The sequence below is a fragment of the Cupressus sempervirens genome, chromosome 11, assembly GCF_028749045.1.
Source record: "Cupressus sempervirens isolate cs-2001-9-10 chromosome 11, ASM2874904v1, whole genome shotgun sequence".
NCBI lineage: Eukaryota > Viridiplantae > Streptophyta > Pinopsida > Cupressales > Cupressaceae > Cupressus > Cupressus sempervirens.
In genome coordinates, this window is record NC_143128.1 from 93,191,785 (window position 1) to 93,204,980 (window position 13,196).

General features: G+C 39.9%; 1 protein-coding gene across 1 annotated transcript in view; it reads right to left on the minus strand.

Annotated features, from left to right (window-relative positions):
• ABA3 (molybdenum cofactor sulfurase (LOS5) (ABA3)) overlaps positions 1-13,196 on the minus strand; it is a 219,227-nt gene that overhangs the window by 71,620 nt on the left and 134,411 nt on the right. The window contains exon 15 of the mRNA XM_089811712.1: positions 11,620-11,719. Within this exon, the coding sequence (XP_089667838.1) occupies positions 11,620-11,719 (100 nt within the window). The remainder of the gene's footprint in view (positions 1-11,619; positions 11,720-13,196) is intronic.

Sequence of the window (13,196 nt, forward strand, 5' to 3'; positions counted from 1 at the left end):
ATAGTAGGGAAGTAATGACAACAGATCCAATGCTGCTGGCACTCACCTCCGGACGGCATCCAGCGGTCGTCGAGATGGAGATTTTGGGAAATGTTTTGACAGAGACAATTGTTGACGGAGGGTCCGGCGTGAATGTCTTACCGGAGGATACTTGGAAGAAGTTGGGAAAACCGACGTTGTGGCCACCTGCATTTCAGTTGCTCACGGCAGACCAACATGGAATCAAACCGTTGGGAATTCTGAAAGCGCAACCGGTAACAATTGGTACGCAACCATTTTTATTGGATTTTGTAGTCATTCCATTAAAAAGAAAAGGCTATGATGCTATTCTGGGACGGGATTGGTTGGTGCAAGCAAAAGTAAAACATGATTGGAAACGCAATACCCTATCAATGGAGCGCGGAGGCAAAAGATTCATAATTGACCTGCATACGCAAATGGTCGGTGAGGAGGCAGCATTGTCAGATTCTGACAGTGAAGGCGAAAGGGATGACGAAGGACAGAGGAGAATGGAACCGGATGAAGGAGGAGTATTGAGACTTGACGGAGGATCGAATGACGACGACCTGGACTCGGTTAATGGCCTTTACCACTGGCAAATAGAAGACTACGAACTCTTTCCGAGTTGCAATATGCTAAGGGTTGACGAAGATGAGAAAAAGGAGGAAAATGAATGTCCGGAGGAATGCAGGGAAGTGGAAGAAGGAAAAATTGCCATGGTTGAAGCTGAGGGGAAGAACATACAGTCTCAACACAAAAAAACGAAAGATTCCACTGTCCGGTACATGGTGAATAGACCGCGCGGAAAGAAAAGGTCACACTGCAGCATAAAATTAGTGGAAGGGCACCGACAGCAAGGAAATAATCCAGTTGTGCGACAATCGCAGGCACAGTGGGCAACAGAAGTAGCACAGAATAGACGCAAACTCTGGCATGACAAGCATCTGAGACATAACAGATTCCAGACAGGACAATTAGTACTGAAGTATGATGGCCGTAACGAAATCAAGCCGGGCAAACTCAAAGTGCGATGGATTGGACCATATCAAATCCGAGAAATTGGCGACACGGGGACAATGAAATTAGCAACCTTGGACGGACAAGAGATAACTCAGCCAGTTAACGGATCTAAGTTGAAACCATATCGTGTAAGGAAGTACTCCCCGGTGGTGAATCCTTCCGTGTCGTCAGTACAACATTCTCTGGCGATGACGTCACTCAGAGGTACTGTTGTTGAGTAATGTATTCTGTAAAAAAAATAAAAAATAAAAAATAAAATAAAATAAAAGTTTGAAAAAAATTTATAAAAAAAAAAAAAAAAAAAAAAAAAAAAGTTTGAAAAAAAAAAAAAAAAAATTAAAAAAAAAAAAAAAAAAAAGGCTGACAGCCCCGCGGACCCCGCGGACTTGAAGTCCCGCGGGAAGAAAGCCCCGCGGACTAAGAGTCCCGCGGGCCCCGCGGGAAGAAAGTCCCGCGGACTAGAAGTCCCGCGGGAAGAAAGTCCCGCGGACTAAGAGTCCCGCGGGCCCCGCGGACTAGAAGTCCCGCGGGAAGGAAGGCCCCACGGACTTAAAACCCCGCAGATCCGCAGACGGAAAACTTCCACGGCAGTAGCAAGACAGTTTGGGTGGGCATGTTGAAGAATTTGGTGAAGAATTTGACCAGCAGAAGGCCGCAGGTAGGAAGAATGGGTCGCGGGAAGAAAAAAAGGCCGCGGGTAGGAGAAAAGAAAGGCCGCAGGGAGAACAGGAAGGCCGCAGGTGATGCAGAGTCAGAGGTTCAGTACTTATAAAGAAAGAAAAAAAAAAAAAAAAAAAAAAAAAAAACGACGACAAAATCAAGTTGTTCAGAATGAGTGATGGATGATGCCAAAGGGAAGGGGACACATCCGTGGTTGCCAGAAAGAGTGCAGAATTGGCAGATAATAACAGAAATGGTGTGTTCCGTGCATTTTTGTGTAGGTTTCAAAGTGCTAATTTGGTCTTGGCGGCGAGGGCGCTGCCCCTCGACCCCGCCCTGTACTCCGGGGCGCTGCCCCAGGACCCCGCGAGGGCGCTGCCCCTCGACCCCGCCGGGGGCGTTGCCCCCTGGACCCCCAGTCGTGGCGGATATCAGTCGTGGGAGTCTGACTAGCTGAGAAGAGTTGAAGTTGTTGCAGGCATGGACTTTCTGTGTACCAGAGGCAGTGGGAGCAGGTGTTGGCTGTGAGGCTGTCTGGGTGGATGCGTAGAGAGCTCGGGAGGAGCTGATCATCCGGTTGGAGGCAGTGCAGCGACACTTGGCTTAGGGTACCGAGGAATTGAAAACAAAGAAAGCAGCACAGGTGGCTATCAAGATATTTTGTCAGTCGTCAGGAGACGACTTTTCTTTTTGGGGGGGATGGTGTTAGCCGACTGGATGGTTCCGGCGGTGTTCCTGTAGCCGACGGTCCGGCGGTGTTTCTGTAGCCGACGGTCCGGCAGTGTTTCGGTATTCCGTAGCCGACGGTCCGGCGGTGTTTCGGTATTCCGTAGCCGACGGTCCGGCGGTGTTTCGGTATTCCGTAGCCGACGGTCCGGCGGTAAATAGTTTGTAACGGATAGAATAATTGTGGCCGACAGACTCCTTCGGGAAGGTTCGGGAGTAGTATTTATATCCCGTTTGGGATCATTGTAAATCGTGATTCATCTACTATTGCGAATATTATGCTACTGTTCTGCTGTTACTTTCTGTATGCGCTCATTTACTTTACCTGTACGGTAAACATCAAACACACTATAAATGTTGGCCATAAGAGCAAAGTTAACAGAATTTGTAGTTTTGCTCTTTTTCCAAGCAGTTCTCCCATTAATGAGCTCATCATCACAAAGATCAGCAAGTGTCTTAGCCCACCACTTAGGCCAGATAGGAGAATGACCAACAATAGTACTAAGAGATGCTTGATCAGCAAGATCCTCATCAAAAGAAATTGGATCAAAATCAAGTGAAGAATCTACAAAGCGAGGTGATCCTGCAGGATAAGCCAGAGGCGTCTGCACAAGTATCACTAGAATAACTAGAGCTGCAGGAGCTACTGGAGCCATCCCATCAGGTGGACCTAATGGAAGCCGAACTCCCAAATCATGAGCCATCATAGGCTGGTCTGCTAAATCAGGACCAGGAGAAAAAGGCATGAATGGTATCAAGGATTATGCTACCATTGGTATAGCTATACCTACAGATGCAACACAACTTGTAACATATAAAAAGGACGATGCCAAGGTGAGGAGGATAATCCTTGATATTGTTCCACATATCTTGGAGCTACATACAGCGAATAAGATGTGGGATGCCTTCTGAAACTGTACCAGAACGCTACCACAAATAGGAAGATGATTCTCAAAGAGAAGTTGAAGAATACCCAGATGAACTAGGGAGAAGATGTCACAAGTTACCTCACCAGGCTTAGACTTGTCAAGAAAGTGTTAGCAGATGTTGGAGATAGTCCTAGTAATGACGAGCTAGTGATAATAGCCCTAAATGGGTTTATTAAACAATGAAGTGCCTTTGTTCAAGTTCTCAGTAGACGAGATACCTTACCGAGTTGGGATCGACTATGGACTGATTTCGCTCGAGAGGAGTTTAGATTAAGTCTTGTAAATGATGCCAACAAGAGTTAGAAAAATGAGGTGGAACAGGAAAACGTTGCCCTAGCAGGGAAAGAGAAAGCAAAGAAGGGGTCTAGCAAAGGATCAAATTCACAAAGTGAGAAGAAGAAGAACCTTTCTAAGGTCAAGTGCTTTGGTTGTCACGAGTATGGTCACTATGTCAGTGATTGCCCAGAAAGGAAGAAGGCAAAGAAGCAAGCAGCAACTTCAGCAAGTGCAGACGAACTCTCTAGTAGAATGGAAGATGAGTTTGCACTTATAGCTTGTATGGTGAGCTCAACCTCACAAGCTATTTGGTATATAGATAGCATGGCATCATTTCATATGACACGAATTAGAGAGTACTTCTCCAGATATAAGGAGGAGAACACCAATATATAGATTTCTATGGGAAACTTGTCCAAAATCAACCCAGTTGGGAAAGGGACTATTTAGTTTCAAAGGGAGAATGGAAAAATAATTCCACTTCATGATGTGTTGCATGTGCCAAGCTTAGGTATGAATTTGATTTCTATTTATGTTCTTCAAGATAGGGGGTATAGTGTACAATTTAGAGGGACACGTGTGTTGATTAAGCACAAGGATTGGAAATCACCCATAACTATTGGAGTTAGTAGTGGTTGCCTTTATAGGTTGCAGTTTGATACTCCTAAGGCACTCATGAGCAACAGTAATCCTAGAGATCTTGGAGAGCTATGGCATAGGAGGATGGGCCATATTCATCATGGAGAACTCAAATTGCTTTGTGACACGGTGACAGGTGTTCCTAAAGTGAGCACAAAGCATGATGATGTATGTAAGGGATGCATGTTGAGGAAGTTTGCGAAAGCATCTTTTCCAAGGAGTGACACCAAATCTGAAGGTGTTCTTGATCTAGTACATTCAAATGTTTGTGGACCAATGTCGACAAAGTCTCTCAAAGGATATGAGTACCATGTTACTTTTATCGATGATTTCTCCAGGAAGACTTGGATATACTTCTTGAAGGCCAAGGATGAGGTTTTCAATCGGTTCCAAGAGTTCAAGGCTCTTGTGGAGAACCCGACAAGAAGATAAAGTTCTTCGGTCAAACAATGGAGGCGAGTTTTGTACCAGAGAAGGACTCAAGAGAGAGTTAACTGTTTCTTACAATCCTGTTAGTACCTGATACGGACACAATTTTAAAACTTCAAGTGTAAAACTTCAAGTGTAGAGTCTTGAACCACTTCAAACTGAAGTTCAAAGCAGTTCAAAGTGGTTCAAAACAGTTCAATTTGTTCATGCAGGCTTAATGATCTATTCTAAGAAGTTCAAAATGGCATAACAAATGTGTTCAGTGAATGGTTATAAGGAATGCAATATTATGGTCTAAATTATTGGTGCAATATTTCAGTGTTTCAAAGATTCAAATTGCTTCGAGGTGGTTCAAGTTTTCATAAGCAAGTTCAAGTTTGGAACTCCAACTTGTTAGACTTTGGAATGCAGATTCAGAAAATCGATAGCCCAAAGCTAAGAACTAAATTCAAAGTCATTTTCAAGATTCGGTTTTAAAATTCAGACCCTTGGCTCAAATGCATATTTTGAAGTGTGAGTTCTTTGATGCAGTTTCTAAAAGCACTTTTTATGGGTTGGCATTTGGTGATTTGATGCTAAGTTATTGATCAAGTTGAGACTCGGGTGGAGGTACCCAAAGTTATCTTTCTGAAGATATATAAATCATAGGGTAAAGATTTTTATATTGTCCCTCACAAACTGATACAACGAGATGAGTCAATAGAAACCAACTGTCTGAAGCAATGGTATGGAATGAAAATCAGAATTGCATCCGTTGTTGATATATCTCATTTGTAAATTAATCAAAAACACAAGAAGGTGGAGTCTTGAAGATTGAGGTTATAAATGTAGTTAAGTTTTCGATCAACTGAATAAATAAACAGATCATAGTGATGAAACTAAACTTCGGCACCAAAATCAGTAAACCCATGCGGATATTGTAAAAAGTCAAATCTCTCCACCTCATGAGAATATTATAAAGTGTTCATGTGTAAGGGTGTAACCACAAGGGTAAAACTTTAAATAGGCTTTGAAATAACCCGAGCTCTTAGCTGCATTCATAAAATTCCTCAATGAGAAGCATCGAGTATGTAAGGAAATACAGGAAACGCATTTGTTGAAAACAAATCACTCAACAAAGTTCAGGTCTGTCCCTATTCCGAGTTTTTGAATACAGGGAGTCATCAAAGGTGCCCGCAGAGATTAAGCGTTTCTTTGAAGTTCACAACAAAGTCTTTGTAAAGAAAAAAGCTTTTACATTGAGACAAGTAGGGCCTCACATATTGGACAGCTTGTCAAAGTGATAGGCATAGTCACACGCTGCTCGGATGTGAAGCCATTGATGAAGGTTGCAGTATACACTTGCGAGGAATGTCGATTTGAAATATATCAAGAAGTGACAGCTCGGACTTTCATGCCTCTTTCTGAGTGCCCGTCTAATCGTTGTAGAACAAACAATGCCAAGGGAAATCTTATTCTTCAGTTGAGAGCCTCAAAATTTTTGAAGTTTCAAGAGGCGAAAATTCAGGAGTTGTCAGAGCATGTTCCAAAAGGACATATACCAGACCGTACTGCTATTCATGAAGTGATGGAGCAGCAGACTTGTGAGTATTGCAAAGGCGGGTATAATAACCTCTTTAAGATGCAAGAACTGTAGTTCTAGCCGCTGCTAATCCTTCTTTGGGTCGATATGATCTCCGGAGGCGCCATATTTGTAGATGGCCATTTCACTAATAACATATGCGCATCACTAAATAAACCAAGTCTGTTTCTTATTCAATTGCAGGAGGATGAATAGTATCTTGTCGAGTGGAATGAAAGTGAGGGAGCAATAAAATGTACCTATCAAGGTTTCCAAAAGCGTTCATTGGGTGTTGTACAATTCAGCAAGATTAAAAGTCGATTTTTGGCTGCTGGAAATGGATTTGTGATCAAGTATTGAGGCAGGGACAACATTAATCTTCTAACTACTGTGGATGCGAATGGTGGACTAGTGGCTAGCCCTCGTCTTCGTTTCAACAAGGGGGAATTCTTATTCGCAGTTTCAACAAACGACAATAGCATCAATATTCTAGCAAACTCTGATTGGCAGCAACAGCATTTTAAAAGTCAAAAATCGGGTTCCTTCCAGCTTTTCATATAGTGGAGTATTTCAAAAACAGTCTAAATCAAAGAGCTACCATACTAGTTTCGTGGTTGATAAGAATTAATCGATCGTCCTCAATGTGCCAATGTTTGATGGCTCTAAGTTTGGAATGCGAACCCGCGGTCTTTCTTTCTCCCATGACAGAGATTATAAGAATATATTGAGCTCAATTCAGATTCTTGGAAACAAGTCAGAAGAATAAACTCCCTGAAGATCAAGAGGACATTCGGCATGAAATTAACCATGACGTGTATAAATGTGTAAAATCCAAATACTTCGTCAATGGGTCTCACCATTTATTCTGTGACCAAGATATAAAATCGAATATCATATCCATCCTATACGGAAAGGAAATGTAATGTGGAAGTGAATCGCAATAAAGTGTTTAATTATGAATTAAACATCACATATATCACAAGTAGAGATATCAGAAGATAAAGGGACGTTCAGTTAAGGAAATACATATCCAAGTTGTCATCAATAGATTTTGCATTCTGTAGCCGACTTGGTTATGCCGTCAGAGATTTTGTATTTTGTAGCCGACGGATAGATTAGGATTGTTTTGTAGCCGACGGACCCCTTCGAGAAGGTTCGGCGGGAAGTATTTATACCCCCTCTGGATCATTGTAAAGCATCTTATCTTATCTTATGCTATGTATGTAATGTCTTGGCATATGCAAATAATAAACGGAGTACTGCTGTTGCTGTTATGATCTATTGTCTATGTGCATTAATCAATTAATCCATGCGGTAAACACAAGTGATGGTATTAAAAACTTTATTTGAGTCATATGCCAACTAACTTATCATAAATCTTATGCACATAATATTTATAAACATTGGACTATATGAGAGGAGACGGTGATTATCAAGAATCGGGTTATGTAACTGAAGGGTCACGAAGATAATCAAGTAATAAATAAGCCAGCAGTAACAAGGCAAGGGGTTCCACTTTCTTTTCTAGGCTGGAGACTTTGCGTTGCAGAACAGAGGAGTTTGATGGAAAGTTTTATTTTGTATTTGCTGACAGAGAAAGAGCAAAGTTTTGTTATATTTTCCGAACTATGAGTTGGAAAACACGGGATATTTTGATTTTGAATGTAAGCAGGGGGAGGGAATTCAGCTTTCCTTTTTAGTTATTGATTCAGATGCATAATGTAATGAAAACTTTGTTGTTTCTGCATTTTTAGAGGAGGGAGACTCAGGAGATAGTTGCATACTAGAACTTTGAGTCTAGGCAATTTTCTTTTCACTGATTGTTATCTTTCTATGACTTTCAGTTTTCTCTAAACGCATTTCTGTCATGGCTTTCTTAATATATTTGATTTGAAAGTGTCTTTCGAGCTCTAATTCTTTGATTTCTCAAACTTTATTCTCTTTGTAACGCTGCATGCAAATGGACTTTGTGTCATTTGTTAATTATTTTCTTGTAATCATTTAGCTTTTCGCGTCTACTCTGTGTTTACAGATAGATGCTTGAAATCCTTTTGTGCTTTCTGGTTAAAAGCATCCACAATTAATTCATTGTATATCTTACATGGGGAGTTGTACACAATAAAATTCAGAGGAAGGTTATCAATTCAATGATAACCTGTCCAATTGTTGGTGTCGATTAGTCCTCTCACTTGGGCATTCAGAGTTATAGTTGCACACATTTTCTTGAAGGACAATCTATCCACAGCAGAATGGAGTTGCTGAGAGGAAGAATCATTCTATATCGGAGGCGGCAAGAGCTATGCTACATAACCAGGATATGCCCCACTACTTATGGGCAGAGGCATGTAGTACAACAATCTACATTCAAAATAGGGTTCCACATAAGATACAAGGGAAGATGACACCAGAGGAAGCTTTCACATTTAAGAAGCCAAATGTTGGTCATTTCAGAATATTTGGGAGTTTTTCATATTGCCATATTCCACGAGATACACATACCAAGTTAGATCAAACTGCAAAGAGGGGGTACTTTGTTGGGTACAATGAAACCTCAAAGGCATATAGGATTTTTATCCTGGGGACCAAAAGAATTATTGTCAGACATGATGTTAAGTTCATGGAGGACAAGGCATTTAGAAGTCCAAAGACTTGCCAGCAAATGATCAGAGTGAGCAACCAACAGAAGCTCCAAGGCCTAGTCAAGCGCAGCAAAGCACAAGTACAGCTACTAGTACAAGTGTACGCTTAGGTTGTGAAGTTTCATAGAGCATGGAGCAACAGGTGCAACAGGAAATACATCTAGAAGGCTTAGAGGTTGATATTTCATCCTCTACAGTTGGTAGCAGGAAGCGTGAGGTTCAAGAGACACAAAGGGATACTCGAGAGTTTGTGGGAGATCCTAGGAGTACTAGAGAGTAGAGACAACCAGCCAAGTTCAATGACTATGTGGCATTAGTTAGTTAGTTTGTAGATAGTGAACCTTCCAACTATCAAGAAGCTGCACAACAGCAGGTACGGAAGGATGCTATGGTTGAGGAGTATAACTCAATTATGCATAATGATGTGTGGGAGGTAGTGCCTAAACCAACAGATAGAGCAGTAGTTGGATCTCACTGGATCTATAAGATAAAGCGCGATGCAGATGGTAGCATTGAGAAATACAAGGCAAGGTTCATGGTTAAGGGGTTCTCTAAGAAGGAGGGAATAGACTAAGAGGAGACATTTGCTACAGTGGCTAGGTATACTTCTATACGAGCTGCGATCTCGTTTGTAGCACACATGGGATGGTAGATCCATCAAATGGATGTCAAGATAGCATTCCTTAATGGTGAGTTAAAGGAGGAGGTATACATAGAGCAACCAAAAGGCTTTGGAGCACACAGCAAGGAGACCAATGTGTGCAGATTGAAGAAAGCCTTATACGGACTCAAGCAAGCTCCCAGAGCGTGGTATAAGCGCATTGATACATACTTGCAGGAAATGCGCTTTGTGAAGAGTGAAGTGGATGCTAACCTCTACTACTTGGTGGTTGGTGGTGAGATTCTCATTCTTTTTCTTTATGTGGACAACTTGTTTCTTATAGGTTAACTAGGGCTCAAAGAAAACTGCAATAGGGACCTTATAGAAGAGTTTGAGATGAAGGATTTAGGACTTATGCACTGCTTTCTAGGCATGGAGGTGTGGCAGATAAATGGAGAGATTTTCCTTGGTCAAGGAAAATATTGCATTGAAATTCTAAAAAATATCGGGATGGAGGATTGCAAAACCATGTCTACACCCATGATCACAAATTAGAAGAAGGTAGATACATCTAAGGAGAAGGATGTAGATCCTACTTTGTATAGGCAATTGATTGGTTCATTTATGTACTTGGTCAACAGCAGGCCAGATATTGTATTTGCAATGAATTCTCTTAGTCAGTTCATGGTTGAACCAAAGACAGTATATTGGACAGTAGCCAAGCATGTATTACGTTATTTGCGTGATATAGTTGAGTATGGGATCAGATATGTTCGAGGTAAAGGTATCAGGTTGATGGGCTATACTAACGCAGATTGGGCAGGAAGTACAACAGACAAAAAGAGCACTTCAGGGTGTTGTTTCAATTTGGGATCAGGAGTTGTATCTTGGTTCAGCAAGAAGCAGAAGTTTGTGGCTCTGAGTTCAGCAGAAGCAGAATACATAGCAGCTAGCATGGCAACATATGAAGCTATATGGCTTCGAAAGTTGTTAGTAGCCTTGTTTGGTCAAAAGGTTGAGACTACTATGATACACTGCGATAATCAGAGTTGCATCAAGTTGTTTGAGAATCCAATATTTCATGATAAGTCTAAACATATAGACATCAAATATCACTTCATCAGAGATTGTGTACAATGGGGGGTTGTTCAGCTACAGTACATACCTACAAAGGAGAAGGTAGCAGACATTTTGACAAAGGCATTGGGGAAGATAAAATTCATCTTCTTTAGAGATAGGTGTCATGCAAAACAGCTTCCTCACTAAGAGGGAGTGTTAGTTTAGTTAACTTTGGATAGTTGTTCGTCCATATGTTATTATTTAGCAAGTAATTGTTTTGCGAACTAATTAGTTAGATTAGGGACAAATATTTGTTAATTAATTGACCACTTTTGGAAGCAACTAGAAACCAACCTGGTTAAGGTTGTTAGGTTGTTTTAATATCGACCGTCAACTGAGAATCAATCTCAGCCGTTGCTTTTCCAATAGGAGTAGTATAAAAGGGGGTCATGGAGGCATTTGGAGAACACGAAGTTTATAGAAGCATTTCCAGTGTTAGCAAATGAGTTTGCAATGATAGCAAATTATCTTGCAGTGTTAGCAAGGGCGCAGTGATAGCATTGGGGATAACAGCGAAGGAATATCAGCAAGAGAAACTAGGAGGTTGTCTAAGTTCTACTACTGAGAGGCAAGGAATTTTGTATCACTTGATTTGCTGAAATTAATATAATTCCTCATCTGTAGAACTGGTTTTCCCTTAGGGGTTTTTCCAGGGACAATTTGTCCGAAAATATTGTGTTCTTTGTGTTGTGAATTTCTTTCCGTAGTATTTTATTGGTGAAGTTGCAATTGTGTTATTTTTCAATATTAGCTGGGAATTTATTTTCAGCGGATTAATAATCGTTTACAATAGGAGATTAATAATCAGTGACTACAATAGGATTTTTCACACAGCATAAGAAGAATGATATTATTTCCTTTTCTTGTAAATCAATAACTCATTCTCGCGATGATATATAGCCCTCAACCAAAATATATAGAAGGATATGTATGGAAAAAATTAATCAACTTAGCTTCAGTAAATGTTTCAATTCCTTTAGATATGTAAAAAGATATTAATATTATTTCCACATTCATTACCTTTGGACAAAGTTGGTACTGTTGAGCCCTTCGTCATTTGTCCAATTTCAAAGGAGGGTGTTTTTGAAACAAAGAACTCATCAATGAAGCTAGTAAGTGCCTGCACATAAAAACCATTCACATTGTGTTTTAAGACCCAATAGCAAGGGAGATCCATTCAATAATATCTACAGATGAATAGAATGAGGTATACAAACTCTCTCTTTGATCTGATTGCAAAGATGGTTAGATCACTTAAGCCTTTAAGGTATGCACAACAAGCATTCTCTCAATCAAAGATGTAACAGAAACCCACCTTAGATTGCAGAATATAGAACAATTTTTCTATTACACAATAGCAAATTTTATCCTTATCACTACAACAGTACAACTAATAGCATTAAGTATTATGAACTTCAAAACTCAATATGATATAATGCAAGTAGCTCACTTACTACATCATTCAAGATATTCCATTCTTATTTGACAATGTTTCCTTGGTACATAAAGCATTTGTTCACCAAATCCTTTTCACATTATAGGCAAAGATAATTGAATAAGCAGAAAAATCAATTTAAATAAATATCCATTACAAGCTCATTCCATTGGAAAAATCAACAAGCATGAGTGTATATCTGACTGTTTGTAGCAATTGATCGCTATGATTTATGTTAGATAAGGAACATCATATTTGAGGCAATAAAGTAAGCAGAATTATTATGTACTAAAGCAAACAAAGTTTGCATTTGTGGTAATATGTAGGCATTGTTGTTAACTCGTTACCTTAATAAATATATTCCTACATCTTAGTAACCTTGTAGATATCACTTCCTTTAAGACAAAGAATAAACTGTTGCACAAAGCATCATGATCTGTTAAAATATCAGAAAAGGTGTCTGTTTCACAACAACTCCACAATAAAATGGAGTGCAACTTAAAGAATACTTTTGATAGAGGAGGGAAATGTTTCTAATTCGAAAACATACAAACTTTTAGCGTTTGTGTGAAACTGCTAGAGTGATATAAATTATCTGTGGCATTTTGATTTCTACACTTCACAACTTCCTAGCATCATTTATCATATTTGTGTAGGCTTGTAAGACCAAAAATAGACATGTTCTACATTGAGCTAGTGACTGATGTTACAGGCAAAGTATTCTTTATTTGTGTTTGTTTTATGCACAAATGTCCAAAGATTATGACTGGATTGGAGATAGTGAATGATAAGGCTATTTTACCTCACTCGTACTCATGTTTTCTCTAAAAATTTGGGTTCTCCAAGAAAAAACCTTGTGTTGCCAATTCTTGTTCCTTATTGCTCAATTACCTAGTTGAATGTTGCAGCATTTCATTCCCCTTATTAAATTTTAATGGCAAACTATAGGATGGAATATACATCTTATTTTAAAGACCAGGAGGTATTATAGTAGGTGTATTCATGGTTGAGAATTTATTGTGATTAATTGTGCTGGACCGTGCCAATGAGTCAAGTGGGAAAGAATTTCTACATTTTCAAAGAGAGCTTGAGCCCAAAGAGATGTAGAATCTCATGATAGGGAAGCAAGGTTTCACAGGCTAAAAGTTGATGTATTAAGCAT